Source organism: Trachurus trachurus (genome assembly GCF_905171665.1).
Source record: "Trachurus trachurus genome assembly, chromosome: 22".
NCBI lineage: Eukaryota > Metazoa > Chordata > Actinopteri > Carangiformes > Carangidae > Trachurus > Trachurus trachurus.
This window is the reverse complement of record NC_139907.1, coordinates 17482685-17510305: the sequence shown is the minus strand read 5'-3', so window position 1 is coordinate 17510305 and position 27621 is coordinate 17482685. Positions and strand designations below refer to the sequence as shown.

Sequence of the window (27621 nt, the reverse complement as noted above, 5' to 3'; positions counted from 1 at the left end):
CGTCATTGTCTGATCCTTTACCGGAGCGTGTAGGCTTAGTCGGTGCGGAGTCATGAAAGTGTTTGTAAACAAGTCAGACAGAAGGTAACTTCAGAGCTGCATTTACAGCTTCAACTCTGCTCACTAACTTGTGCATGTTGGCATATTTTACTGACATATGTACGTAAATTGTTTTGTCAGTGTGCCTCTGTCGTATGTTGGAGGATAACTTGGTAAATGTCGGCATTTAGGTTAGCTAGCTAACTAGCCGTCTCAGCCTTAGCCGACCGTTAGCCGGCTGTGCTAATGTGTCCTCACTCTGCCCACAGATACAGAGCTCGCTAGCCGGGCTAGTTAGCGTGATGATATGCCTTTGTCTAGCCAGCGATCAGATCGCAGCTCCCGTCTCCTAACTACGATGACAGCTCTGGTTTAGTGAACACAGCTAAGGGTAGCGGATGACTAGCAAGATTATGGCATGCTAACAGCTATTTCGCAAGCGCCTTTTAGCTAGTTTGTACTGGCTCCAGAATGAGGGCAAACGTGCAGTGAGAATAACACTTGACAGTGTGTTACTGGACTGTTTCATAACGCCACTCAGGGGACATTTCAACCTGTCTCTGTCGCAAAGCAACGCAGTAATGGTGCTTGTTGTTTTCAGCTGTCCTGTAAACATGTGTTGAGTCCCATGTTGTGTCAAGTGTCAAATTACAAGGGGGGGCACCATATGTGTGTGTGTTTTCTGTAGGCGCAGCAAACTGGAGTCGGACCAATTCCCACACGCATCCCTGAGTGTCAACACATCCTCAAAAGTGTCCCTAACCTTGGGATATGAAGGATGTTTGAACTCACAATCTCTTGATGTCTTTAAGTCGACAGGATGACACAATTGTAACACCAGTGACTAATTCATAGCTGTTTGAGTAGCTATAGCATTCCAGTTGCAGAGCCTCAAGATCTGTCTTTCATTGCCCGTCTGCTGTGCACCTGTTGAGCTAAAATGCCTTGGCCCTTTTCGGAGTCCATCAAGAAGCGGGCCTGCCGATACCTTTTGCATAGATACCTTGGTAACTTTCTGCAGGAGAAGCTGAGCTTGGATCAGCTCAGCTTAGACCTCTATCAAGGCACTGGATCACTTGCCCAAGTGCCACTGGATAAATGGGTATGTGTGTTACATTTGTAGCAAAAACCAAAGCAAATTAATCTATTCGATTTAAATAGTAAATGTACATGAACTAAAATAAGTAATATGTCTTGTTCCACAGTCTCTTAATGAACTCCTAGAGACAGCAGATGCCCCTTTTGAAGTAACTGCAGGGTTCATCCAGACAATTTCTCTAACCGTACCATGGGCAGCCCTACTGCAGGAAAACTGTGCCCTAGAGGTCAAGGGCTTAGAGATGGTGCTCAGACCGAGGCCGAGAGTCGGTAAGGCCACTGCAACATTATCTGTCAAAGGATGGTTGAGAACATCTGTTGTCATCGTGTCACTCATAAACAAGTTGACAATTTGTATTACTAGAAGGCATATTAATGTGTCACCACTGGCTGTTTTTCCAGCATCTGGCGTTGAGCCCATGTACTGGTCCAGTTTCATGACGAGCAGCATGCAGCTTGCCAAAGAATGTCTGAGTCAGAAACTCACTGATGACATGGGAGAGAGCTTTCAGCCTTTTGAGGGATTGGAGAAGTTTGCAGAAACGATAGAGACAGGTAAAATGATCATAATGTTGAGCAACATTTTGCTTTCGCTAGCATTGCATAAACTGATCTTTTGATTTTCTTTGTCTTGCAGTTCTGAGAAGGGTCAAAGTGACATTTTTAGACACCGTTCTCAGAGTCGAACACATTCCAGAAAATTCTAAAACTGGAATCGCTCTTGAGATACGAATCAACAAGTAAGTTTGTCGAGTCAGCAGGACATCAGTTGACTTTCCATAATATTAGAAACATTTTCAACTATTAGCAACTGAATCCAGGTAGAAATCACAATGATATATTAACTTCCCGTCTTAAAACTAAAATTAAATTAAAGTGACAAATGCAAAAATGCAGATTAGGGGGAGCATGAAAGATGAAATTATGATTTGGAAGTTAAAAAGGATATGCAACTAAGTATATGAAAGATGTCCCCAATATGTGTAATATAAATTAGTTGCTGATACATCAGTCTTCATTGTCATACTGTAGGGTCCCGTCAAGCTAACTGTGCTTTGTGGTTACTTTCAGGATTGTTTACTGCGATGAAACAGGCGAGGAGAGTTCAAGTGTTAATGTGCATCAGCCAACCACGTTTGCCCATAAAAACCTGCAGATGGAGGGGATCACTATATTTTGGGATGAATTTTCAGATGCGTCTCGAGCTGGATGCAAATCTTCACCCACTCCAACGGTTTGTGTAGTGAGTCTTTGGCATTTTGAAATTGTATTTGAAGGTGTATGTATAAGCCTTTTTATAAATGTGTCTCTTTTTATAGGAAACTGAGCCGAAGCTCTCTCCTAGCTGGAATCCCAAAATAATATGTGAGCCTCATCCCCAGTTCACAGAGCCTGTATCCTCTACAACACCCTTTGAACCTGTTCAGGTTGGGAGCCTCGATGGTAGAATTGAGTTGTCCCTCACTCTGAAAAATAACCTAGCTATGCCTGGAGCAAAGGTAATTCAAATTACGAAAATATTATGAAAATGTTTTCTATATATTCTGCATTGAAATGTCAATAATTAGGCTGTCTGACATGTTTTGCTTTTCAGTTGGATGTTGCTGGACATATTGATACACTGATTTTCCTGCTGTCCCCACGGCAAGTTCATCTTCTTCTGGACTTGTTTGGAGCTTTCTCTGGTGGAGGTGAGCATCCATCTGTTGATGGGTGATGATTTAGTCAAGCAGGGTAAAAATGTCCCCACGTTAGATACATTTAGATACGGAGCAAATGGAGGATTTTTTTTTGCTCTTTGTGTGAAGGTGCACGGGAATGGGCTAAGGATAGAAAGAGCCGACCCATACAGCAGGAAGATGAGTATCGGCTCCATATGGAACTGAACCGCTGTCTGAAGAAGGACACGTCTGTGCCAGGAACAGACCCTGACCTCTTTGACAGCCAGACCACCAGAACTGTCTCGAGTCGAGGTTGGACTCAAACACTCAAACGCTGTATTTTCTTACAATTCATATTGTTGTAGTTGCTTCTGTCTATTCTAAACCGTCCCTGTCTTTCTTTTTTTTGCTTGCTAATGTAGATGATGTGTTCTTCTCAATGGCGGACATGGACATGTCTCACAGTTTGTCATCTCTGCCTCCTCTGGGTGAACCACCTACTGTTGACTTGGATTTGTCTCTTAATAGCAACTACTCTGCCTCCCCAGGAGAATCTCCCTCTGGAAACGCAACAGTAAGTCCTGAAGTCATAGAGACGCATTGAAAAATAATGATTTAAATGGTTATTATGATGATCACACGTGTCCTAGTTTTTGTGCTGACAATATCCCAGATGAACTGGAACTTAATCTGGTATCATATCTGTGTTTGCAGGCTCTGTGGGATGATTACATGGATGTCCCACGACAACGAGAAAAGCAGGCTAATGAAACACCCCACCAGTCACGAGATTCACAACTCCCTCAGAAGTTACTGAGGCAGACATGTATGTAACACAATAGAACACTATGTTTTTAAATAATATGTATTTAGTGATAAGTAAATACTAGTCCCTCTGCAGCCATTTGCACTCGAGAGGGAAATGCATTCGTATGTTTTCATTTCAGACAAAGATTATTGAAATTATATAAAGATTATCAGTTTATCTCCCTGACTACTTCCTCGTCTTTAGTTCAAAGTGTGCTAATCAGTGGTTGCAGCTGATTAAGTGTTTCTTTGTTGAAAAGCTACAACTGTTTGAGCCCTGAACGCGTGAAAATGAGTATATCTGCCATTGTTGTATTTCAGCCCATCCTTCCAAAACCCACGGCGACGAGTCGAGGCCAGAGCTGGTGTTAAGGCTGACGCTGAGCAGCCTGGCTGTGTCTGTCCTCCACATCGACCCGCTGCCACCACCAGATGCTGCTCCCAGTCCTCTTGGCCCCATGGCTGCTCATTTCTTCAGCATGGTGGGCCCGGGCCAGCTCGCACCAGCTGCTTTCCTTCAGTCTCGGACAGTGTTTAATCAGGCCTGTCCCCATGACCACCTCAGGTGCACTTTTGTTTTCCGCTCATTCCTGTCGTGAAAGGTTGTATTTGTTGTCTCGTGTGCTGTAGGGAAGGCTAACGATCTGAGCGTGTAAATATTTGTCTGACCTTCATCCACAGGTTTGTGGGTCAGGGTCTGAAGATAAACTACGAGCACTGTCAGGGATCCAGCCTACGGACTTTTAGCACCGACGTCTCCATGAACCAAATGGAATTCCTGGAGTGTCTCTTCCCGTCTGAGACCGTCATTGGTTGCTCCCAAAGAGGCATTCAGTACACTGAGGTTAGAGTTTTAAGCCTGAGCTAAACACTGCTTTAGTTGGTCAAACACTGCATATACGTATACTCGGTTGCAGCTGGCATGGCATTCAGAGGGTTTCTCACTAGTGTCTCTGTCACACCTCAGCTCCTGACATTTGACACCACAGCCAGTGCTGATGCGCCGCTCACCACCTGCCTTCACCTGCTTTACAAACAGGCTGAGCGCAGGGGCCCTCAGGTAACAGCATTTGTTAGTCCAATATGGAACCACAACTCCAGCATCTAATGCACAGAAAAGCTGTTTGTTTGTTTTTTTCTGCGGCATTGCTGCTGTCCTGATCTCAACTCAGTCAGCCCTTTGCTTCTCTGAGCAGGGTGGCCAGGTCCGTCTCAGCACCATTCCCAGGAAAGCAGAGATCCAGGTGGAGCTGGGTCCAGTGCGCTCTGAGCTGGACATCAGCATCGTTGACCGTCTCAACTCACTGCTGCAGCCCCAGAAACTGGCCACCACAGAGATGATGGCCTCACATATGTATACATCCTATAATAAACATGTCAGCTTGGTAAGGTTCACCCAGGAGCTATTAATTTAAGATTAAAGGAATTTCTACAACTATGTATACCTCAAATATAAAATATAATGTCACAGTTATCATTATCATCACTTTAGTACTTATCTACTCTACAGCATTGTATATAAAATATATCTTTGTGTCTGTGTACAGCACAAGGCCTTTACAGAGGTTTTCCTTGATGACAGCCACACTCCAACCAACTGTCACGTATCACTGACTGTCAGTGCTCCAGTGCTGGGCCTTGCGGTCCGATTCCCCATCCCTGACCTGCGCTCAGATCAGGAGAGGGGCCCTTGGTTCAAGAAGTCCCTGCAGAAGGAAGTGCTCTACCTGGAGTTTGAAGACCTGGAAGTAAAAACAGAGTTCATGGGAGGAAGTTGTCCTGACCAAACCAAGATGGAGCTCACCTTCAGGGACCTTATTGGTATGTGGTCCAAACTGCTCTTTAAGGAGTGTTTTTTTTGTTTTTTCCAAACATGGAGCTGCTCCTAAACTAACTGCTCTTTTTTTCTGTATTTCAACAGGGAAGTTCCAGGAGGAGCCAGATCAACCAGCTGCCCGGTTCCTCAGAGTGTCCCACACCATGGATGGAGACATGACAACATCTGAAAGTGTCAAGTTTGACTGGCCAAGGTAAATTCATCCAATCACCTCTCAAACCAACCTGTCCATTCAGAGGAACTTTTCTCTTAAGTTGATTTTCTCTGATTAGGGTTGTACTGAAGATGAACCCCACTGCTGTCCACTCCATCCTTGAGCGTGTGACAGCTGAAGATGATGAGGGGGCTGAAGATCATTCCCTTGAAGAAGAGGAGGAGGAAGGGGCTGCTCATTCGCTGAAGGATGTGTGTGACTTTGGGAAACCAGAGCCATCGCCCTTTTCTTCGCGACGGGTTATGTATGAGAACGAGGAGGTGGGTCATAGCTGGAGGACCACATTCATGATAGATGTTAAAAAGCCAACTACTGTTATTATACTACCAATTTTACATTAACATTTTACATTTCAGTACAATACCTCCCAATTTGAACCATTATCCATCCACACGCGTGCTTGGTAAGAGAAAAGGGCTTTGATTTGATGACCAGAAGAAAATCTATGACCTCATATTTAAAAACATTTCTTCCTAAATTTGCTTAATTTAAGAATTGTTGTTTTAATATTTATGATGGCTGCAGTCCAAAACAGGCAGCCTTCATGCAGGTGCAGGAATTTGCATTCAGGAGCGTGACTATCCTCCAGTTGATGTATTAAAATGTATGGCAGAGGCATCATTATGCAAAAAAGCAACACAAGCACTGCTTTGCATTCCTAACCTGTTTACGGAGCATGTGGTGATGAGCCCATGTTTCTAATTTTTCCGTATGTATTTTTACTCCAGATGGTTATTCCTGGTGATGTGGCTGAGATGACTGAGTTCCAGGAGAAAACCATGAACAACTCTCGCTTCATCCTAGAGTTGTGTTTCCCCAATGTGCAGTTAGCACTACCCAGCAAGGCATTTTATGAAAAACTACACAACAGGTACAGATGTTAAGAAGCAGCATGGCAATACAAACACTGCAGAGCAATTGTTGAATATTAATAATTAATGATGTCTGGGTTGTGTGGTAGGCCACTGTATAAATGTTTCACACTGAAAGTTAGCAGATAATTAATCGATGAAGTGTTTACCTCCCAGGATTTAATCTATACTGTGATCATGATTCAAGATATTTGATCTTCATCTTTTCCACATTTAAAATAATGTTTATAATGTTTTAGGATAAACAATGACTTGCTGCTGTGGGAGCCCACCGCTCCATCACCAGTGGAGACTGTTGAGAGCATGCCCTATGGAGTTGGCCTCTCTGTCGCCAGTCAGCTGATCAACACTTACTCCAAGGACAGCTTCAGCCAGTTTCGCTCTACTGGACCTGAGGGTGAGGCAGCAAAAAACATTTTAACATCATTTTTCAGGTTTTAGATTTGTGACTTGAGTTTATTTTTAAACACCCTGCAGCTTTCGTCATTTTAGATGTGTTTTGTGTTGTGCTTTCAGAGGACACCAGCGGCTCAGAGGAAGAGAACATGCACTACTACTCTCCTGCCACTGACCTGGGCCTCAGGTCACGCAAAAAGAAAAAACCCAAAGCTCAGAGCAAGAACTCCCAGAGTCTGTTCTCTGTCATCCTCAGTGTCAATCACGGCCTGGTGGCTCTTCAGACTAATGCCAAGGTAATCACAGTCTTCTCTAAATAACTAACTGTTCTCACAGGTTTATTTTGGTATCCCTTCCAGCTTCTGTAACACACAGTGGGGTTGAGTTTCCACCTTGTGTGTTTTTTCTATAGAAGGAAGATAAAACCATAATGAAAAACAAGCATGGAGAATTCTGGCTGGAGGTGAAAAACACTGTGCTCTTCAGTGTAACACAGTATGAAGGCTTTAAAGACCAACACTACATCTGCTTCCACACCAGCAGCATTTGCATGTATCACCAAGGTAAACCTCCATCTATTACTCTAATGTTGTTGTGAATATGTGATATCATTTGATAATGTGATGTAAAAATATACAGAATCCCCCTCCACATCTCTGCTGTTACGTCATCTATGTAGCTGTTCTCTTCACTGATGTCCCACTCTGTCAATCTTCTCAGGACTCATGGATGGAGGCCCCTCTGTCTCCGACATCAAGTTGCCTTGCAGGACACATCCCCATTGGCTAGAGCCGACTATCTACCAATCAGAGACGTCCCCTGAGAGGTCCTCGACTCCCTCAGAGGGTATCGGTCTGGAGGCCCGCAGCATGGTGTCTGTCGCTGTCAAGATCTCATCACAGAATGCAGAACGCAATGTCAAGGTAGGACACTGAGATAATCCTACAGGGTGGCTCCACATCATCATATGTGTATTTTTTTGTGCATATAGACTGTTTTGTGTATTACGTACTGTTGTGGTGGTTCTCAGCATTTTTGTTGTATGAAGTAGCCTCAGGATCATATGTTGCATGTTAAGACCCCAAAAAAGCAAATATTAGGGAAAAGCTGGGAAAAATATATTTTATAATTTTGTGTCAGAAACCTTTTTTCTTTCTTTTCTTGTTATAACCCCATGGATTTACCCAGTGACTTCATTTGTGAGAGATGTAATGACTAAGAGTGTGTTGATACTATCTGCTTTGGCTGCAATTACTATTCACTCCAGCTCAGACTCGTTCATGGTCATGTTTGCCCTGCAGATGGGGCTGTAGTCAAAATGGATGTATTTTCCACACTGCAGTCTAAACCTTGACCCTGCCATGTAAGTTCAGAGTAAATAACTGGTGTTTTATAAATGGGGCCCATTGAGTTCTCAGCACCACGCCATAGTAGAAAAATAATAGTCAGCTAAGTCAACATTTTTATGCCGGAAATCACCAGACATGATTATTGAACCAAACCCACACAGTACCACTTGTCTTAATATATATTTCACACATCAGCACATTCAATCAAGCAGCAACTGGTGTTTAAAGTTTATAAGTCAGCTTGCTGTTAGTTTGCTGCTGACTGTGCTGATGTTTGTTAATGCAGGAATTCCTGGTTGCCGTCGGGGTGAGAGGAGCCACGCTACAGCACAGAGTTGTCCCTCCCAGTCTGGGTTGGTACGACCAGGTGAGGCAAAAATGGGTCCACCATTTCACTACCTGTTATTTTACTTTCACATGCAATGTTCAGATGTCACTTGAGGGGAATGTCTTGTCGTAAATTCAGGCATCTGTAATCTTATCGCCAATTTATGTGCAACAGATTGTTGACTTTCTGAATGTTTCTGATGAGCCTGTGTTGGGTTACGCCCCTCCTACATCTGTCACCACCCTACATTTACACCTATGGAGCTGCTCTCTAGACTACAGGTAAAGAACACCTCACAACTCAGACTCATTCAAAAGTTACGTGTCGTCCTTGGATTAATTCTTATGCGGCATGTGCTTTTCTCTTGACAGACCCGTTTACCTGCCACTCAGGTCACTCCTGATTGTGGAGACTTTCAGCATCTCCAGCAGTGTCTCTTTAGATCATTCTTCTTCAACACTCAGGTAATAAACAGTCTACAGCCTCTGTTTTTTTTTTGTCACTGTTATGAACCTAAGCGATGCAGTTGCAACCGAGCTATAGAACAGAAACATTTGCCTTTTCTAAGTAGAGCATGTTGTTTTCAGGATCATTTTGGATGAAGCCGCTCTGTTCCTCTCAGACAAGAGTAATGCAGTCTCAGTTAATCTGGCACGTGGTGAGTTCAATGAGTTTGAATGTACTGTTTATGTTGAAGTGTTTGAAATGCAGCTTTTACCAAGGTGACTTTTGTTTTGTTTTTTTATCACAGACTATGTCCAAGTAGTTGACATGGGGACGCTGGAGCTGAGGATTACAGCTGTCAAACCTGGAGTGGACGGAAAATTGGTAAGAGTCGACTTTGTCTGAATGCTGCTGACGTCTTAGAGTTTTTTTTTATTTTTCAGGAACAAAGATCACACATTTCTTCAAACTTTTTCATTGTCTCTCTGTGTGAAAAGACGGAACCAAGATTTGAGCTGCGATGTTCCAGTGATGTCATTCACATTAGAACGTGTTCGGACTCCTGCGCCGCCCTCATGAACCTCATCCAGTACGTAGCCAGCTATGGTGACTTACTGCCGCATGCAGAACCCGAGGCCAAGCACAGCAGCACCACACAAAGAGCAAAGGTTAGCAGTGACCCCATTCCCCGAGCCAATAACGATATATAGTTATAATAGAGTTTAGTTTCAAGATCTTACCAGTCATACATGCCTAATCTAAGTGTGTTTGTTTGGACAGGCGGAGTTTCCTAGCCGGCCCACATCTCAAGCCCCCCTCCTCGCTGAGACTGAGCAGCAGATGTTGCAGGATCTGATGAGTGAAGCCATGGAGGAGACTGATGGGCAGCACTTACCAGGACCGCAGCAGAATGGTGAGGAGTTTGTTCAGTGAGGATCGTAAGTTGTAAATCCCCGTCTGATTTAACTGTACCTCATTAAATTTTATAAAAAATTCACATCTGCAGGTGCACACGAGGAGAGGAACCACGACCATGACCCACCTCGCTCAGACCTCTTCCTGTTCCCAGATGAGAGCGGCAATTTTAACCAAGACTCAAGCCCCACTTACCCCATGCTTCACTCTCCTCTTATCACTCCTGTTCCGACCCTAGCCCAAGAGACGGACGACTTTTGCATCCTGGAAACACCTGGTTCCAGAGGGGAGGTGGGGATATACTCATTCACAGAGTTTTTTTTGGCGTTGTATCATTATTGTAGAGCTTGTGTTGCCTCACCGTAACAAATATGTGTTTCAGGATCGTGACCAGGAGCCAGTTGTAAAGCAGCTCACTTCAGAGCCAGTGCAAATCAAAGACGATCACTTCAGTCAGCCTCTGGATGGGAGTGATTCCAGTCGTGGAGCCATGAACTTTCCCGTCCCAGAGGTGCGCTACCTCATCAAAGAGATCTCTGTCATCTGGCATCTTTATGGTGGGAAAGACTTTGGGAGTGCGACTTTCACAGTGTCTCCTGCGAGAAGCCGGGGGTGAGTTGTACCATGTGCTGTTAAGTTGCACTGAGACTGAGACAGAGATCTGAAAGTGCTGAGAAAGAGACAGTGTTTTTAATTTTTTACCTGTTATCTCCCTCACAGCTCTACACCTCACAGCTCCCCCTCTCAAACTCCAGTCCGACAGGCCAGGGCCTCAGGCCGGGCAGGAGGTGGAAAGGGAAGGAACCCTGATGTCCTGATGGAAATCCAGCTCAGCAAGGTAAAGTTAATCATCACTTACTCTCAAAAAGCTGAGTCAAATCATATAAATGCCGTGGGTCATTTGTTCACAGTTTAACACTTTTTTCTTTTACCTCAGGTGAGATTTCAACATGAGGTGTACCCACAGGCCCAGGGGGCCTCTGGGCCAGCAGTGGACCAGCCAGTGTCCCGGCAGGTGTTTGTGGTGCAGGACTTGGAGATCAGAGACAGACTGGCTACTTCACAGATGAACAAGTTCCTCTACTTGTACTCTAGCAAAGAGATGCCCCGCAAAGCCCACTCTAACATGGTGAGGAAGGCAACAAACTCAGATTAACCCAGTGTTAAGTGTTGACCTGGTTTAACTTCTTGTTTGCTTTTGCTCATAGTTGACAGTTAAGGCGATGCACATGTGTCCCGAGTCAGGCCAGGCTCCTCAGGAGTGCTGTCTGCGTGTTTCCCTGATGCCTCTTCGTCTTAATATTGATCAGGTACAAGACTTGATGCAGATTGATTTTCCAGTGTTTTGAACACACGGCAAACTCAGTGAGAGTGACAGCATTGTTTTTCTGTTTGAAGGATGCACTATTCTTCTTGAAGGACTTCTTTACTAGTCTCGCCACTGAAGTTGAGTTTTTCTCACCGCCTGCTCAAGAAGGTGAGAAAACTGATCAGTCACATGAGCAACTTTTGTCATGAACCTAATTTTCAGCTCAAAGCACCTGATGATGTTCTGTTTTGCAGCTGTCTGTGTCATGACAAAGAAAACATCTGCCCCGGAAATCTCCTGCAGCTTCTCCAAACAGGCTGGCAGCAGCCAGGACCCAGCTCCCATCATCTCAGTGCCCACTCAGAGACGTTTGAGCCACAATGGTTTCTCCACATCAGGCAGGGAAGAAGTTACTGATGAAGCGTCTGCTCCTCCTTTCACAGACCAGCCGATCTTCTTTAGGTCAGTGTTAAAAGGAACTAAACCTCTTGTAAATGGAGGACAAAGAATGTCATATTTAATAGGTATTAAAAACAGAAATTGTGAATTGAATTAAGAAGTTAAAGCAGAAATAAGCGATATTTTTGTGTTAATATAAGTCTTAAATAGTTATATCTTCCGACAGCAATCACTTACATAGAGTGTTTGGACCGAAACACGGGTCTCTCAGTCCCTCTGCTCTGAGCCGAGGAGAAAACTTTTCTTGTATCCTACAATTTGTATCCAATGAGGAGAGAGAACGGCATGAAGGGCTGTGTGTACAGCCAAGGGATGCGCCTGAATGTGGTGACCCAGGGACGAGGACCAATAGATCCATGACGAGGGCGGGGGCTGCTAACTCCGTCGGCTGACAAGAAGTTATGGTGCGTTCAGGGCAGCCCGTAACTCGTGTTTTTCCGACCTGTGAAGTCGTACCAGTTCGATCTGGTGCGAGTTCACGGGTCGGAAGTTACGAGTGGCCGTTATAGTGCACTTTCACAGGCAACAGGTCGGAGAAACACGAGTTGCGGGTTGCCTGGAACGCTACAAAGTCGTAAGTCGTGACTTGAAGCTGTAACTTACGGTTTCAAAAGCCTGCCTGGAACGCAGCATTAGCCAAAACGACCGGATCACTTACTTCTGCTTTATCTATTCATTCATGTGTAGATACTTCAGATTTAAAAAATGATTTTCCAAAGTAATTTATAAAAACATGTTTCCTCTTCCTAACGACAGGGAGTTTCGGTTTACCTCTGAGGTTCCCATCCGCTTGGATTATCATGGGAAACATGTTTCAATGGAGCAGGTATGTGGTTTAAGTGCATTTTGCATTAATTCCACATCATGTTATTGTTGCTTTATGAATAACAAAACGACTGCTTTGTTTCAGGGAACATTTGCAGGCATCATTATCGGGTTGACACAGCTGAATTGTTCAGAGTTGAAGCTGAGGCGGTTGTGCTACAGACAAGGGTATGTTTACCTCAGTCATATAGCATGTGAGGCTTTGTTGTTTACTGTTTGGCGATATCTTTCACACCACAACGAACATATAACTTACCATTCAGAAAGAGCAAATTGTTGAAACTTGTCTTCCAGATTGTTAGGTGTGGATAAACTATTTTCCTACGCAATAAACGAGTGGCTTAATGACATCAAGAAGAACCAGCTGCCAGGTCTGCTGGGTGGTGTGGGACCCATTCACTCACTGGTACAGCTTGGTGAGTACAACATAAGTTTTCAACTCAGTCATAAACTGTTTTGTATTTTCAGATTCATCTATATTTCAGAATCTACTTTTATTGGTATTAATACATGAGAAAAGCAAAACAGCAAAACCAGTGAGACTGATCTTCTGATGAATGTTTTGTCCAGTTCAGGGATTCAGGGACTTGGTCTGGCTCCCAATCGAGCAGTACAGGAAAGACGGGCGGATAGTCCGCGGGTTTCAGCGCGGCACCGCTTCCTTTGGAACCTCGACTGCTATGGCTGCTCTGGAGCTCACCAACAGGATGGTGCGGACTATACAGGTAAACTGGCTTGTCAGCTGTCACTTAAATGTCTGCATTTGTCAGCACTGCCTCTGTGAAGCATCAAATTCACGCCTTTGTCTTATTTTTAGGCAGCAGCTGAGACAGCATATGACATGGTGTCTCCAGTGCCAGATGAGAGAGACAAGAGGATAAAACGGTTCTCTCATTACGGACTGGCCCATCAGCCTGTGGACCTGAGAGAAGGTGTTGCCAAAGCCTATACTGTGGTAAAAGAGGTAAATGAGCTCACGTCAATGTTTCCACTGCAGCGATATTAATGGGAATAAAAGATCTATGTGTATAATCATACGGTGTGATTACAGGGGATCACAGACACTGCACTGACCATCTATGACACGGCCACCCGGGAGCACGAGCAGCGAGGAATGACAGGGGCGGTGGGCGGGGTCCTCCGACAGCTGCCACCAGCTGTGGTCAAACCACTCATCATGGCCACTGAGGCCACCTCCAATGTTTTGGGCGGGATGAGGAATCAGATTCACCCCGACGCCCGCCAGGAGGAGTCGCAGAAATGGAGACAGGGCGAGGAGTAATTCTTGTTGCCATACGGTACCTGAAGCCATGACTGTGCAGAAGCAAAAGAGCTGATTAATGCGCTGGAGACTTTCACCCGAGCATTTTTTTTTGAAGAGGAACATCTCAGCTGTGCGTTACAGCCCCGATGTAAATAGAAATTCTGCTCATCTTGTGGCAATTTGAGCTACTGTGATTCAGCTTGCGTCAGCTTTCCAGTTCCCTCACAGTGCCTTCATGGTTTTCAGCATAGTCCAACTGTGTGTCTGGTCAAAGGGATGTATGAAAAATGATGAATTATAGAGCCACATATCATCATCTATATGTGGGATTTGCTCTGTTGTAGAATAGATGATGGCATTTTAAATATAAAATACTGAAGAAATACGCTGTTGTCTCATGAGGTGCAAACATTTGCTTCATTTTCAAACAGCTGTTTACAAGTTGTGTGGTTACATTCGCTTATCCTACCTGGTGTTGACGAACACTAATGTTATAGGTGTAATGACCCTTAATTTATATAACATGTACTGTATGTGGGCGTTTGTTATTTACTGTAAATACTCCTAATGTGTAACATTTCATGCAAATATAAGAGCACTAATTTAGAAACTGAATGTGTTACAGCTGTGTAAAGTTCTGTAATCAGCACTTTTAAGTGACTTGAAGGGTTATTTGCCCAAAAATAATGACGGGAGGATTGCCCAAATTTATTATGAAGTTTTATTTTATTTTGAGCTGTGATCAATGTTGTGTAATTTCCACAAAAGCTGCTGTCCTGGAAAGCTGCTTTTACAAAAAGTTTCACATCTTTATTCCTTTTTTTTTTTTGGCCAGTCTGCCACTCACATTTTCAAATTGTAGATACATACTTGTACAAGGAATTGCATCAACTCAAATTCTTCAAGCAAAGTCTTAATATCCTGCTCAATGGATCTATTTTTTCTAAGTGTATGTTTGAATATTGGTTCTTGGTGTGATGTTGTGTCGCAGATATTTGATTTGCTCATTTTCTTGTTTCTGTGGAAAGCACATTTCTTGTACATAAGTGTACAGTTGATCCTTGAATTTGTATTAAAAGCATGAAAGGGAATTAAAATGGTTCAAGTCACCACAACGGAGTGTGGTTCATATGATCTAAATGTAATGGAAGTGCTGTAACCATAGACTGCTTCACACCCATCTTTTTATGGGAGATTTTTGGAGATCCAGTAGTTGAATGGATGGTTTTAATGTTTTGGATTTTGTTCTGATTAAAAAAGATCGTTCTGAAAGCATTGTTGACACACAGTAGCTAACTTATGCTTTTATTCTGAAAATCCACGTTTGCCAGGAGTTGTATTTTGAAATATGGCCCATTAAATCGGAAGTTGCTTTTATTGCTATGGCAACAAGACAACGAAGCAGTACTTTAGTGTTTTAGTGTTAAAAGTAGGCTACGTCTTGTCGGCTTCTATCTCAATATTAGCTCTGCAAAGCGATGGTGGACGTGGCTGCGGATCTGAGCAGTTTTTCGTTTGAGGCCGGACTCACGGAAGACGAGATGAAGTTACTTTACCTTCGTGCACGCGCGGCTGGACTCACTTTTTGCGGGTGCGCGCACGCTCTTTACCTGTGCAAACTCGTTCACTCACTGAGGTAATTTCTCCGCAAGGCTTTGTAGAGGCATCAGGGACACTTATAAAGTAGATTTTACTGCAGTGTTTGAACTCATTTTAACTGATGCAGGTTTCTCATCAGAGGTCAAAGGTCACACACTGACTCAGTGGCATCAGAGGGGGACGGTGACCTCTGTGTGGGGATACTTGGGCTGGGTCACATGGGAAAACAGCTGCTTCTCTCCATCCTGGAAATGACTGCTATCAAACCATCACATGTTAAAGTGTCCACTAGAAGACCAGAGTGTGCAGGTACACTGATATACAGTAAATGGCTGGATCAAGGCTTTTTCAGTTGTTATAATGTAACCTACTAAATTTAGCCAATGTGACTTATGTTGACTAATAAAAAGATACTTCTAAATGCATTATGTTTTATCTTCTTTGAGTATTTATTGCATTTATTGTTAAATTGTCACCTAATCCTAATGCTAATCAAAAAAGGAAGCTGTCATAATGCAAACACATGCTCAGTTTAGTGTTCATCATTCATAACCACAAGATATTCACAGGTTAAATATTAAACAGGACTTTATTTAATTCATTTGCACCTCTGAAACAGTAATATTTACAGACTAACAATACTGTGATACATGTGTTTGTTTTGTTGCCTTTGTGTCTCAGCTGAAATTGTCCAAACCGGGGTGGAGTGCTTCTTTGACAACCGCAGACTGGCAGCATGGGCAGACGTCCTGTTCCTCTGCTGTCTGCCCTCTCACCTCCCCAAAGTCTGCGCTGATCTCCACTCTCACCTGTCAAAACACTGCCTGGTGTACAGCTTCACCTCCGCTGTTCCTGTCACCAGGTATGAAGTCAGACTGATACAAACATACAACTGACACTTTTGTTTTTGTGTTTTGCGGACTGTCATTGAATTTCTGTTTCAGATTAGCTGAACTTCTTGGACACAGCTTCGTTGTAAAACCGCAGTATGCCTTTGTGCGTGGTGACACTGCAGATGTGTGGCTCTCCTGCACTGATCTGTCCACAGCTTTGAGAGATCCTCGGCTGATCGAGGCATCGTGTCCTCTCACAATGAGCGGTGCGTCATGTCATGTTGAATTATTGTAGAACTTGAACTCGTTATGTAAGATGTGAAGGACATGTATAAATTAAGCTGTCTTCTTGTATAGGTGCCATCACTTTGGGTATGAACTGGGTGTGTGCTGTGTTGTACAGCTTGCTGAATATCTGTACCTCTGCTGGTCTGCCATCCAGAGAAGCCCTCTCTTTGATCAACAGCCTCTTCAAGGAGAAACGGACACTCACTGTGCAATTAAATGCACATAGTTTCATCAGTTCATCTTATGCACCCTTTCTTCCTGGGGATGAGTGAGTACAATAGTGTGTGCCCTAAAGGATGCAGTGCTGCTTGTGTTTACCTCTACCAGGATACTGTTACTGCAGTGATAAGCTCTAAACTTATGTGGTGCAGTGTGGTGCAAAGAAAAGAAGAAACTATTACATAAGGAGGGAATAAAGGAGGATAAACAAAAACCCTCATTTAAATTACTGTTGTGTTTTGACTTTGTTTCTCTCAAAGGTCTTTTCCATGGATTTCTCTCACTGATGCCCAGACCAAGGAGACACCACTGCTAAAGTTTCTATCAAGCAATAAATCTATGCAGCAGTGCATCTCTGTGGCATACAAATCACTGCTGCAAACAACAGTATCATCGCACATTTAGACTCATTAAGGAAGACTGTCTCTTATAAAACTGTATCTGAATCTGAATAAAACTGACTTCACACTGTATTTATGTTTTTCATACATAAAAATAGTGTGGTAACATGTATCTGTGGGTGTATTCTCTTATATTGTGTAAATTGCCTTCATAATAAACGCAGATTTTGATGAAAACATATCATAATGATGTCATATCAACCTCCCTATAAATAAAATAAATCTGTCTCTCTCCTCACAGGAGTTTGCTGAATGATATAAATCCATAAGCTGTGGACCACAGCAGAGCAGCAGCCCCTCTCTCTTTACAGTCTGAGCTGCCTCACACTCGACGACTTTCCGAAAATACGGAAGTCTGAAAATTTCGCCTGTGTTTTTTCCTGTCAAGCAGCAGCAGCAGCAGCAGCAGCAGCAACACCGTGGAGAGACCCGTCACATGATTGCAGTGATATGGAGGAGTCCTCTCTCCTCAAGACCTGAGCGAGATTAAAGTCAAACTGCGGCCGGGTTACTCGATCACCAGCGTTGCACCGTGGTAAGATAAGTTTGTGTTTGAGCCTAGTCGGCACTTTTCACTGCTTGTTAACGAGCTAAGGTCGGCTAACGTGCTAGCCAGCAAGCTAATGTCAGTTTGCCGTGATGTGGGCAAGTTAATGAGGCCAGAAACCACCACACATACACACGCAACAGCTGCTTTTTACGGCTTTAGGTGTTAGTTCACATTCACAAGCCTGTGCTGTGGTTAACACGGTGTATCTGTGGCGAGCAGCGGGTTGTTTGGTTAGTGTGAAGCGCGTTAGCAGCAGCAGTGCTGGATGTGGTGTTGTCATCTCCTTCCCTCCCAGTGGTTGGAGGGGCGGGGTTTGATCTTTCAGCCACGCAGGCTGACCGAGGTGTTTGCGTTGTCTTTACAGCCATGGAGAGATTAGATGCTACATCAGAGCTCCAGTCACGGCTGTCATCCCTCTCCTTCTCCTCTTTCCCCGGAATAACATCCAAACACTGCGACAACAGACCGCTGGACAGGTAACCTGTTGCTGGAGAAAGTATTTTTCTGCTGTTTAATGCCAGGACTGATTGGTAAATCCTAGTTTGGTTTATTGTATTTTAATGTCAGCACCTTTATAAAATAGCCTACTGACATTTCTTTTGATGCTGTTCATTTGTTTTCAGGCTGCAGAACACAGATCTTTCACAGGGCTTTGACACATCTGATAACCAGGGTAATATGGATGAAACCAAGGAGGATTCAGGGCAGCGTTCAGAGGTAGTTAATGTTTAAGTGTGTTGGAGAACCTGTCACTTAGTGGCAATGAACAAGGAGGAAGTGTATCTAAAATAAATTTTCTGTTATAATGTTTCTTGTCTATGTGCATTTTGAGGGTAATGAAGAGGCCCCTGCTGAGCCGGCCCCAGGGGAGGCAGTCAAGGAGAACAACAGTGCTGAGAGCTGTCAGCTCTCCTCTGAGATGAAAGGTGAGGACCTGCTGAGTGTGCTATCATGACTGCTGCTTTGTTTTATCTATGATTTTAATCCACGGGTTTCACAAACCAGTTACAAATATGTTTATAGTAAAATAAAAACTAACTAACCCTAATTTTATTAAAATGTCACAAGGATATGAGCTAAGTTGGATAAATAAATAGCTGTGATGCTCTTTGTGAACACTCTGCCATTTGTTCCTCCCGATGGCAGCCCAGATGCCGCCCCTGAATCCTCCAACTACATGGACATCTGCTGCACTGAAGGAGCTCAAGGCGAAGCTGCGACTGGAGAAGGACAGCGTGGTGACAGTGTACCGGGGCGACATCATGACAGTTCACGTGCCCACTGTCCCCGAGGCCAAAAAAGTGTGCTGGGAGTTCGCCACAGACGGTTATGACATTGGCTTTGGAATCTATTTTGACTGGACTCCCGTCACGAACCGGTCTATCACAGTGCACATCAGTGAGTCAAGTGATGATGAAGATGAAGAGGAGGAGCTGGAAGGTTAGTATGATGACGTCTATGAAAAATATATCTAACACACCCTAGTTGTGTTTTTATTGTGTTTTTTCCTGCAGCCGGGGACAAGGCCATGTGTTGACTTTGTGGTTTATATGATTTCTGTTTCAGGGCCAGTCCCTAACGGAGACGTTGAGAAGGGCTCCAAAAGCCAAACCAACTCAAACTTGGTTGAAATCTTACCCGTATATCGGCAGGACAGTCACTTGTCTGTCTTTGGGGGCAGCCATGATTTTCAAGGTGATGGCACCTACCTGCTTAAGTTTGACAACTCCTACTCACTATGGCGAAATAAAACTCTTTACTACAGGGTTTATTACAGTGCCTGAGACGTCAGTCTATTAGGAATGTTATTCTTAATAACAATGGATTATTTTTGATTCCATATTTTGGGGTGGGGGGGATGAAGTTATAATATAAAAGTTAAATATAGGCATATCTATTTTTATCACTACCAGCTTGTGTTGCCACATGTTGAATTCACGTATCGTCAGATAGTTTTGAATGCAGCATTTGCTCCAATGTCTTGCTGATATAGATTTGAAGAAGCCTTGCATAGGTGCCGTGTTCCCATGTATGCACTGTGCTATTTGGTCAAGTGCCCATCATAAAACGTATATTGTCTTCTGCCGTAAGATTTCTATGGTAGCGGTGATCAGGGAAGACCTGCAGAGAATACACTTCACAATGCCAGGTGCTTAATCAGCAGTGCTCTAAAGAGAGGAGGTTTTTGTTGCGTGTGTGTGCGTGCACTTTCTATGATTATGATTGTTCTGTTGCTTTCTTGTTGTCACTTGTATTTATCCTCCACTTCTTCGTGTAAATTATTTTTAATCTGTGCTAAATCAAATCATGTGATACTGGAGAATACAATTATGAAATGCAACCTCTGTGCACAGACATGTCCCCTATCATAGTTGTGTGTTGGTAAAAGATTTTTTTGAATGTACTTAAGCAAGTGGTAGCAGTTTTTTTTCTGAGTGTGCTTTTTATGACACAATTAAAAGCCATCCCTTATCGCATAAAGCTTGTATTATGTAATATAGATTCAATATTGACATTTGCTCCCACCCGCCCATCCTTTTACTTTGCTGTCTCAGCAGTTCTAATGTTTAATCTAAATGTATTTTGTCCACAGCAAGTCTATGTAAGTGAAAGTCAGTGTGTTTGTTTCTGAAAATCCAGTGTGCATCAGGCATACTTTGGATTTGGTTGTGTTGAAGAGCTTCATCCTGTTTTTAAAATCAATGCTTCTACCATGTTCACTTGTGCGCATGTTTCCAAAGATGTCAGATCTGGCTGCTAACACCATTCACAATCTAAAAGCAACAGGTTTAAAGCCTCCCATGTTTGCTGTACTGTACCTTTACTGTAAGTTATGTTGATATTTGTTCCTGAAATTTATATTCCGAAATAAAGAGAAGATTGTCTAGTTATCCTTGTGATTATTTAGAATGAAAACGCTTGTTGTAGATAAACTAAAAACTTTGCAGCATGATTAACTTGAAAAATCTCATTAAGGCTGCTGGTGTGTGTAGTGTCATTTCATAATAGTCTCACTGCAGTTCCAGGATTAGAAAGCGCTTCAGGATGGTCCCTTGTGTTTCCATTAAATTGTGGCAGTAGGGGATTGATGTCATCGTTGCAGAGGGGCTGATGAAACCAGGTTTTATTTTCAGCTCTCCCCAAAGGCCAGTCAGAATGCAGAGTTACACCGCATGTCACTCACATTGTACTGGATTTCTAAGAAGCAGTAAGATTGGCATATTCTTTAATTGTTCTCATATGAACAATTGCTTCTCCGTGTATGTTGTGTTTAAGTTGTAAATTCTCATGTCAACTTTATTGATAACTGAGAAATATGCAATTAAATGATCACTCACACTCTCACGTAAAACTAAAATTTTCCAGATATAGAAAGGTATTTTATATACATTTCATACATTTAATTTGTGTCAGTGGTCCTGATTAAGCTCTGAAGGCTTACAGACAGAATTGTTGTTTTAAACTTGTACATATATCTAAAAAAAAAAAAAAAAAAGGAACAGAATACATAAATGAATTGACAAATTTGTGTATAGAATTTCATGATTTTCCCTCAATAGGTTTTATGCACAGCTCCACTACTTCCTGAAATATGCCAGCTCCTTTATTTCCTGTCTTACATTATTGGACCAATTGATTAATCCAGGTGTGCCTGACCATTGTTGTGAGGTCAGACACACCTGGATTAATCAGTTGGTCCAATAATGTAAAACAGGAAATAAAGGAGCTGGCTTATTTCAGGAAGTAGTGGAGCTGTGCATAAAGCCTATTCCCAATTCAAATGAGACTTTTATCTGTTTAATGATGACTTTTTAATTATTTTTCCAAACATTACACACATTGTTTACAAAAAAAAATCCATAGGAGAAATAAAAAAAGATTTATTTTCAATCATGCTACTTGAAAAATTGAACCACCCAATGCACGCGGACCCCTACACGTTCCAATTAAACCTGCTGTGTTGCAGGTGTGCGTTTTTACAGCGGCCGCGCTCGCCTCAGCCAATCAGAGGCGTTCACCGATGCTCCATGTTTAACCAATTTCTCAGGATTTATACCCCGACGTCTCTGCTAGAGGAGTCGTATACATGTACGAGTCTGCTGCAACATGGGGAAGCTGAATTTTTATGTCCTTTGGTCTCTGCGTGACGCTCCTCGCCAGTTTATCAGGTAGGCCATACTTTTTTTCTTTTTTTTTCTCCCAGAAATCCTTTTCCCCCTAAACACAGACGCTCAAAAACGGTGACCTTATGCTTTTGGCAGCAAGTCGAACCGACGGTGCTTCCAAGTCCACGTCCCGCTGCCTCTGCCCAAACAGCTGGTCATCTTCGGCCTCGGAGAGTGGCCTGGCGATGACACAACAATCTCAGTGGACGTCCTGGTCAGTGCAGAGGTGCAGTCCCAGAAAATTGGTACTCTATCATCTCTTAGAAGGTATGTGGCGAAAAAGCACAAATTACTTCACACAGAACAAGGGCATAACTTCAGACTGCATTTGTGAACTCATATCTGCCCTCAGGTGCCTGACTTGGGAAGGTGACTGGAACATAGACCTGGTCACAGCTGCAGCAGAGAGGGGCCGGAGAGGAGTTTATGGCAAGATTGTGCTCACAGTATGTGGAGAGGTATGAGTTCCCAGTAAATGACCTATCCTCTGCTAATGTTTACATTGGGAAAACACCCAAACTTTGCCTTCCAGCTCATAAATCTGATCACAGTACTTACCAATATTGGTTATACTGTTTGGTTTCATGCAATGATTTGTGACCGGACACAGGACAAGGGCGCCGTCTTCAGCAGTACTCCTCTGGTTCAGAGGAAATGTCTGTTCCCAGAGCAGCACAATGCAACTGATCTTGGCAGTACAGTATTGCATGAAAGTGCTGTAAATGAAACGGTAAGTTAACAGGGTTGAAGTAGTTTTGGAGTTCTCTCTGCTTTTGTTTCAAACTGTCATCGTTGTCCTGTCTTGCAGAGGACTCCCAATACCTCACAATTGGGTGACAGTGTTTGCTTTAGTGAGATCCAAGTGAATAAAATCGACACCAGTGATTCCACTATGGGAAATAAACCCACAGTTTGGCCTCGGGTAAGGGAGATGCTGGGAAAAAAACTTAACATTACCTTATAACGTTAATGTCTACATGTGGCATATGTAATCGAGTGTGTCACTCATGCAGGACAAGACACCAAGGCACACAGTTGCCGGTAAGAGAGGCCACCTTACATGGAGCTCTGAGGACTTGGACAGTCTCAATGAGGACATAGACCAGGCTTCAACCCCGAAGAGAAAGAGGCTGTCCAGGATGAACAGTCAAGAAGAAATGATGGTGCAGATAAAGAATGACAACAGAGAAGGTGAGGAACAAAAACACAAGATCTGTCTTTTAGTCGCATCTGAATACACAAAATGGGTCTCGATTAAAGATCTGGATGTAGTTTCAGCGTGTCCATCTGCTCGCTGGAGCCACACGATGTGTCTGAGCGACCCTGACACAGCCATCCTTATTGGAGGGGAGACGGCAGATCAAAGCTACTGCAAAGACTCCCTGTGGAAGCTTGAGTTAGGTCGGTGGAAATGGTTAAATCACTTGTTTTGTCATCATTGAAGTCTAAAGCATGTCACAGAGAATTCAGAAGGACACAAAATACCTGTTTACATTGAATACATTTCCACTAGCTTTTGTCATATATGGTGACCTGACCTTTTCCCAGACAGTGACTTCTGGTTCCCCATGAACTCCTCTGTGTCTGAACCTGTACCACTGTGTGCTCGAGGACACTCCGCCACCTATGACCCAGAGTCCAAGTCGGTCTTTGTTTACGGTGGCCTGAGGGACGGTCAGCGCTACAGCGAGCTGTACATCCTCAACACCCTGACCTGGAAGTGGAAGCTTGTCACTGTGGGTTTGTTTGTTGCAGGTTTACCAACATATCATCGTTTATTCTTATTAAATACATAATTAAGTACATTGTTTTCATGGATTTAACCCCTGTAGGCAAAAGGGAATATTCCAACATTGGCGTATCACTCTGCAGTGTTTTATAAGAAAGAGCTGTTTGTGTTTGGCGGCGTCCAGCCGGGCCTCTCCTCTGGGGATAAATCCTGCAGTAATGCTTTGTTCATCTTCAACCCAGAGTTTGAACTCTGGTACCAGCCCATTGTGGAGGGAGACAGACCTCTGCCTCGGTTTGGGTCAGTGCCCTTTTGAAAATGGCTGCAGTAAATTTATAATAACTTTGCTGCTGCTGTAAGAACATGTTTTTATTGTTTGTATTGAACAGACATTCGGCCACACTTCTCTCACAGAGGCTGGTAATATTTGGCGGCCGGAAGACTGTGACCTACCTTAATGATCTCCATGTCCTAGATCTGGGTAAGCACCAGTTTCCTTGGCTGCTCTGGTAGTAGTAAATTTTGTGTCCATCTTTACACTGATATTTATTTTTTCTCTCCTTAATGCGTGAAGGATTCATGGAGTACACAGCTGTGAAGTCTGGGAACATGCCACCATTGCCTCGAGGGTGAGTGCAAAGCTAATCAACCTTGAGAAATGTCATTGATGTGCCCATCTGGTTTTATTATTTTTATGTCTTAGACAGAAAAGCATTTGAATTTAATGACTTTTAACACCCAATATCATCTTTCACTCTTTAGTGACAGGTTATACCATTGCCCAACATCGTTTCAGATATTATTTTCTAGCTAAACATGAAATGATACAAATAAGTGGTTAGTTTTAAGACTAGCAGTAGAAGAATAATGGTTTAAATAAAACCCTCTTCAGGTTTCATGCAGCACTTCCAGTTTCAGACAACAGGATTTTAATCAGTGGAGGCTGCAGTGCAATTGGGGCCCTGAAAGATGTACATATCTTCAGCACTGGTGAGTATTGATCATTTCACTCTTATGTCATTTATGCCAATCTGATCAATTCAATCCATTAAATAAAGCACTGTATCAGTATAATCCAATATGGTCCAGAATTGTTAAATGAGGTTGGTGTTTAAAATGCTAAAACTGATGATTTAATATTGTTTCATACAGTGAATCCCCCCGTCTTTATTTCTCCTCAGACACCAACATGTGGAGTTCAGTGGTGTCTCCTTTGCTCTGCGCCAAACCTCGTGCCGGACACAGCATGATCAGTTTGGGCTCCTCCTTCCCGACGGACAATCAGAAACATGAACAGAGCGGGAATGTCAAACTCTGCTGCACATTACTGGTGTTCGGTGGGTCAGACTGCTCTGGTACCTTCTACAACGACACAGTCAGGTGCAAAGTGGAGGTTCCTGGTGACAAGTGATGGAGTCTTCTTCTAATGGAGGATGATGCTTTCTTCTAGTATGTCCTAGTTTATATGTCTTAATCGATATTTTTCCACTTGCCTTTCTCTCTTTATGTTATATAATTGTGGCTCAGACTGCAGCTTTATTTTTATTGATTTTATTTTCAATAGCATCCATGCTTGCAGCAAGTGTTGGGTACTTTGCATAACAAATCTCTTATCTGCATGGTTGACTTTATGTGCTTTACATCTTCCTGACATATTAGTACAGTAAATATTTGACAGTCAAGTTCCAGACTGGGCAAATTTTTTAGAAATGCTAATAAATATTTTAAGATCAAAGTCTCCATGCCCCTTGAAGTTATTTGAAATAACAGCACTTAAATGAGATTGTTTTCAAAGTGTTTATTTAAGAATGTATAAAGTGGTATTACAGCTGCTCAGTTACACTATGTACGCAGATCGGCAGGTGTGTCTGGTTGGCAAGACGGGTGGCTCGCTTTGAAAGCCTCAATCTCAAGTAAGGTTTGATTTAACCTTTTGATAGTTGGATACTGCCCGACGTCCACTTTGAACCTGTGGAGATTAAAGACATGTAGGGGTCATTCATTCTTTTTTTTATAGGATTTTAAAGGGGATTTAAAGTTCAGCAGGGTTTAAATATCCAGGGTACATCGTGTAAACAGAGGAATAATGTCTATAAACATAAGCATGAAATGTCATAACATTCATGTTTCTTTTCATGTTCAGGGTGACTTTACCTCTCTGCATTGTAGACTTGAGGGACCAAACAGATGTCTGCCATGGATATCTAAAACGTATGAAATGGGTCAAATGAAAAGTGTGCTGTGCTGTGTGCCACACGTTATCATGCTTAAATACAACCAGGCTCTTACCTCATCACCTACACAGTACTTTCCTGCTGTTTGCTTTAAAATGGGCTCCAAAGCTGGAACAGAGCAAAGTAATGCGAGTAATGTTGTAAACTTTGTCAAAAGAGGAACTTGTGGAATGTGTTGTCATAAAAATGATCTTCCACCAACCTTGGAAACCGCGGTCAATGAAGTGCTGAGCCCACTGCATCTTCTCTGCTCCAATTTTCTGTATTACATACAAATTCTGAAAAACATCCAGGGTCAAGTTAATATTGTTTGTTTAGTGTATCCATGTTGTGTCATCTGGTGATTAATATTATTTCATGGCTGAGCCCACTCACCTGCAGAGGCTGGATCCCAGAGGCAATGAGATCACTTATCATCCGAGCCTGGGCACGTTTCTTTGGGTCGGCTGGAAGGAGGCGAGGTCCCGGCCTGGTCTCGTCGATGTACTGGATCACTGCCAACTGTGTGAGCAGAAACATCAGTGTTACAGCTGCTTGCATCAGGTACAGTGTCAGTATAAGGCTGGGTGAAGAGTTCAGGGACTCACTGACTGAGAGAGGATGATGCCATCCATTTCCACCGCAGGCACTTGTTGCATGGGGTTTAATGTTTTATACTGTTGGGTCAACTTGAGCACACAGAGAGCTTTTGTGAGACTAATACATTTAGTCTAAACTTGGACATGGATTGCTGATATAATGTAATTTCATCATGTACAGAAAACGCTACAATACATTACTGAGATGTATCTCATGCCATAAATTTGTAAAGTATGTCACAGACACATCAGTATGGATTGTGAATTAGTATATCGTACCTGCTGACCTCCATCTTTGATTAGATTTACTGGAGTCTGGTCATATTCAATACCTTTAAGAGCAAAAGCTGGTGCACAAAAAGTAAATTATTATCTTAACATCCAATGACGTAAACACAAGCTGAGGCAGACAAATGCTGTGGCATCACTTACCAATGCGAACCCTCCAGGAGCAGGAGCTTCTGAAGTATCCATGAAGAACAGGCTGTAAACAGAAAGCCACAAGAAAACACTCAGTCCACTTGGAAACACATCATCACACCTCCCCCCTGACTAAGTTATATTCCAACTTTACTAGCTACTTCACCTTGGTTTGTGTTGCCATGTCTTTGCCTCTAGTTTTTCCACACACTTTCTTTGACTATTGCAGTTACTTTTTCTACAAAGTCGACCACATCCCCATCATCCTGCAGCAGCCAATGGGATGAGCTCCCAGAACCCCCTCCTACTTACTCTTTGGTCCATGACTAGGCAATAATTGGGGTTTCATATGGTTCACATTAGAGACCTGCTGCGCACACGCACACACACACACACACACACACACACACACAGCTAACAGTGTTATTACAGTACCTTGGCGAGGCAAACTAAGGACAAGTGCATTGTTGTGGTTGTGATAACGATAGCACTTTTATTTTTTAGGATTAGCTGTGCTTGCTCAGAGGGTCGTCGATGGTGTCCTGTCCATTTCACGGTTTCAAAGTCCTACTTGTTGTCCTTGTGGTCCTAAACAGCGTCATGTAGACACAGCTAGGCTAAAACACAACACTTTGGGCCTGGGCTCCAGTGATTTGCAGCTGGGCTGAGAGCTCTGGTCACAGTTCAGCTCCTGGTTGCATAACTTCCTGTTCTGTATGTGAGGAAGACGGCCAAGTTGCTTTATCCAATCGTTAGTTGACTTTTTACAGTCAAGGCGGGATCATGT

At 43.1% G+C, this 27621-nt stretch overlaps 5 protein-coding genes across 6 annotated transcripts; 4 read left to right on the top strand and 1 right to left on the bottom strand.

Moving 5' to 3' along the window:
* The first annotated feature begins 4 nt into the window (after positions 1 to 4).
* Positions 5 to 15093, top strand: atg2b (autophagy related 2B). Its single transcript, XM_083998717.1, has 43 exons — positions 5 to 84; positions 728 to 1141; positions 1245 to 1407; positions 1540 to 1692; positions 1775 to 1877; positions 2209 to 2371; positions 2457 to 2636; positions 2732 to 2828; positions 2946 to 3110; positions 3221 to 3372; positions 3513 to 3624; positions 3927 to 4170; positions 4287 to 4449; positions 4573 to 4665; positions 4802 to 4990; positions 5153 to 5426; positions 5527 to 5635; positions 5715 to 5916; positions 6385 to 6527; positions 6768 to 6925; positions 7045 to 7220; positions 7337 to 7487; positions 7645 to 7847; positions 8560 to 8640; positions 8776 to 8882; positions 8973 to 9065; positions 9189 to 9259; positions 9353 to 9429; positions 9543 to 9713; positions 9826 to 9958; positions 10052 to 10251; positions 10343 to 10572; positions 10681 to 10798; positions 10898 to 11089; positions 11169 to 11270; positions 11359 to 11437; positions 11524 to 11731; positions 12485 to 12554; positions 12639 to 12721; positions 12848 to 12969; positions 13124 to 13278; positions 13371 to 13517; positions 13605 to 15093. Exons 2-43 carry the CDS (start codon positions 980 to 982, stop codon positions 13833 to 13835), a joined length of 6225 nt encoding a protein of 2074 aa, XP_083854843.1. The 5' UTR covers positions 5 to 84; positions 728 to 979; the 3' UTR covers positions 13836 to 15093.
* A 202-nt stretch (positions 15094 to 15295) lies between these two features.
* noxred1 (NADP-dependent oxidoreductase domain containing 1) lies at positions 15296 to 17161 on the top strand (the record flags this gene model as incomplete). Its single annotated transcript, XM_083997593.1, has 6 exons — positions 15296 to 15453; positions 15544 to 15725; positions 16098 to 16278; positions 16361 to 16515; positions 16607 to 16805; positions 17017 to 17161. The coding sequence occupies 6 exons, from the start codon at positions 15296 to 15298 to the stop codon at positions 17159 to 17161; spliced, it is 1020 nt and encodes a 339-aa protein (XP_083853719.1).
* Positions 17162 to 17552: 391 nt separating this feature from the next.
* Positions 17553 to 20592, top strand: tmed8 (transmembrane p24 trafficking protein 8). The gene is made up of 6 exons (XM_083997542.1): positions 17553 to 17692; positions 18072 to 18183; positions 18331 to 18424; positions 18540 to 18633; positions 18854 to 19147; positions 19274 to 20592. The coding sequence occupies exons 2-6, from the start codon at positions 18074 to 18076 to the stop codon at positions 19489 to 19491; spliced, it is 810 nt and encodes a 269-aa protein (XP_083853668.1). The 5' UTR covers positions 17553 to 17692; positions 18072 to 18073; the 3' UTR covers positions 19492 to 20592.
* Positions 20593 to 21814: 1222 nt separating this feature from the next.
* On the top strand, positions 21815 to 25013 carry LOC311005236 (uncharacterized protein; the record flags this gene model as incomplete). Its single annotated transcript, XM_083997592.1, has 11 exons — positions 21815 to 21876; positions 21970 to 22140; positions 22226 to 22331; positions 22887 to 23064; positions 23146 to 23274; positions 23422 to 23609; positions 23706 to 23902; positions 23992 to 24083; positions 24177 to 24231; positions 24495 to 24592; positions 24784 to 25013. The coding sequence occupies 11 exons, from the start codon at positions 21815 to 21817 to the stop codon at positions 25011 to 25013; spliced, it is 1506 nt and encodes a 501-aa protein (XP_083853718.1).
* Positions 25014 to 25385: 372 nt separating this feature from the next.
* On the bottom strand, positions 25386 to 27525 carry gstz1 (glutathione S-transferase zeta 1). Of its 2 annotated transcripts, none has more exons than XM_083997811.1 (9): positions 27270 to 27525; positions 26847 to 26898; positions 26694 to 26761; positions 26424 to 26504; positions 26212 to 26337; positions 26039 to 26114; positions 25892 to 25944; positions 25757 to 25806; positions 25386 to 25571 (listed from the first exon to the last, which is right to left on the bottom strand). In XM_083997811.1, the coding sequence occupies exons 1-9, from the start codon at positions 27297 to 27299 to the stop codon at positions 25445 to 25447; spliced, it is 663 nt and encodes a 220-aa protein (XP_083853937.1). In that variant the 5' UTR covers positions 27300 to 27525; the 3' UTR covers positions 25386 to 25444. The 2 variants fall into 2 exon arrangements, with proteins under 2 accessions (XP_083853937.1, XP_083853938.1); XM_083997812.1 differs by lacking the exon at positions 27270 to 27525 and adding an exon at positions 27001 to 27129.
* Positions 27526 to 27621: the final 96 nt, after the last annotated feature.

Excerpts from the sequence above, each read along its gene's own strand:
- gstz1 (XM_083997811.1), bottom strand. The coding sequence starts at position 27,299 with ATGCACTTGTCCTTAGTTTGCCTCGCCAAG. Across the intron at positions 26,115-26,211 it reads CTGGGATCCAGCCTCTGCAG|AATTTGTATGTAATACAGAA; the intron begins GTGAGTGGGCTC and ends GATGTTTTTCAG. Across the intron at positions 25,807-25,891 it reads AGTACTGTGTAGGTGATGAG|ATATCCATGGCAGACATCTG; the intron begins GTAAGAGCCTGG and ends CATACGTTTTAG.
- tmed8 (XM_083997542.1), top strand. The coding sequence starts at position 18,074 with ATGGAGAGATTAGATGCTACATCAGAGCTCCAGTCACGGCTGTCATCC. Across the intron at positions 18,184-18,330 it reads GACAACAGACCGCTGGACAG|GCTGCAGAACACAGATCTTT; the intron begins GTAACCTGTTGC and ends ATTTGTTTTCAG. Across the intron at positions 19,148-19,273 it reads TGAAGAGGAGGAGCTGGAAG|GGCCAGTCCCTAACGGAGAC; the intron begins GTTAGTATGATG and ends TTTCTGTTTCAG.
- atg2b (XM_083998717.1), top strand. The coding sequence starts at position 980 with ATGCCTTGGCCCTTTTCGGAGTCCATCAAGAAGCGGGCCTGCCGATAC. Across the intron at positions 2,637-2,731 it reads TAGCTATGCCTGGAGCAAAG|TTGGATGTTGCTGGACATAT; the intron begins GTAATTCAAATT and ends TTTGCTTTTCAG. Across the intron at positions 7,221-7,336 it reads CTCTTCAGACTAATGCCAAG|AAGGAAGATAAAACCATAAT; the intron begins GTAATCACAGTC and ends TTTTTTCTATAG.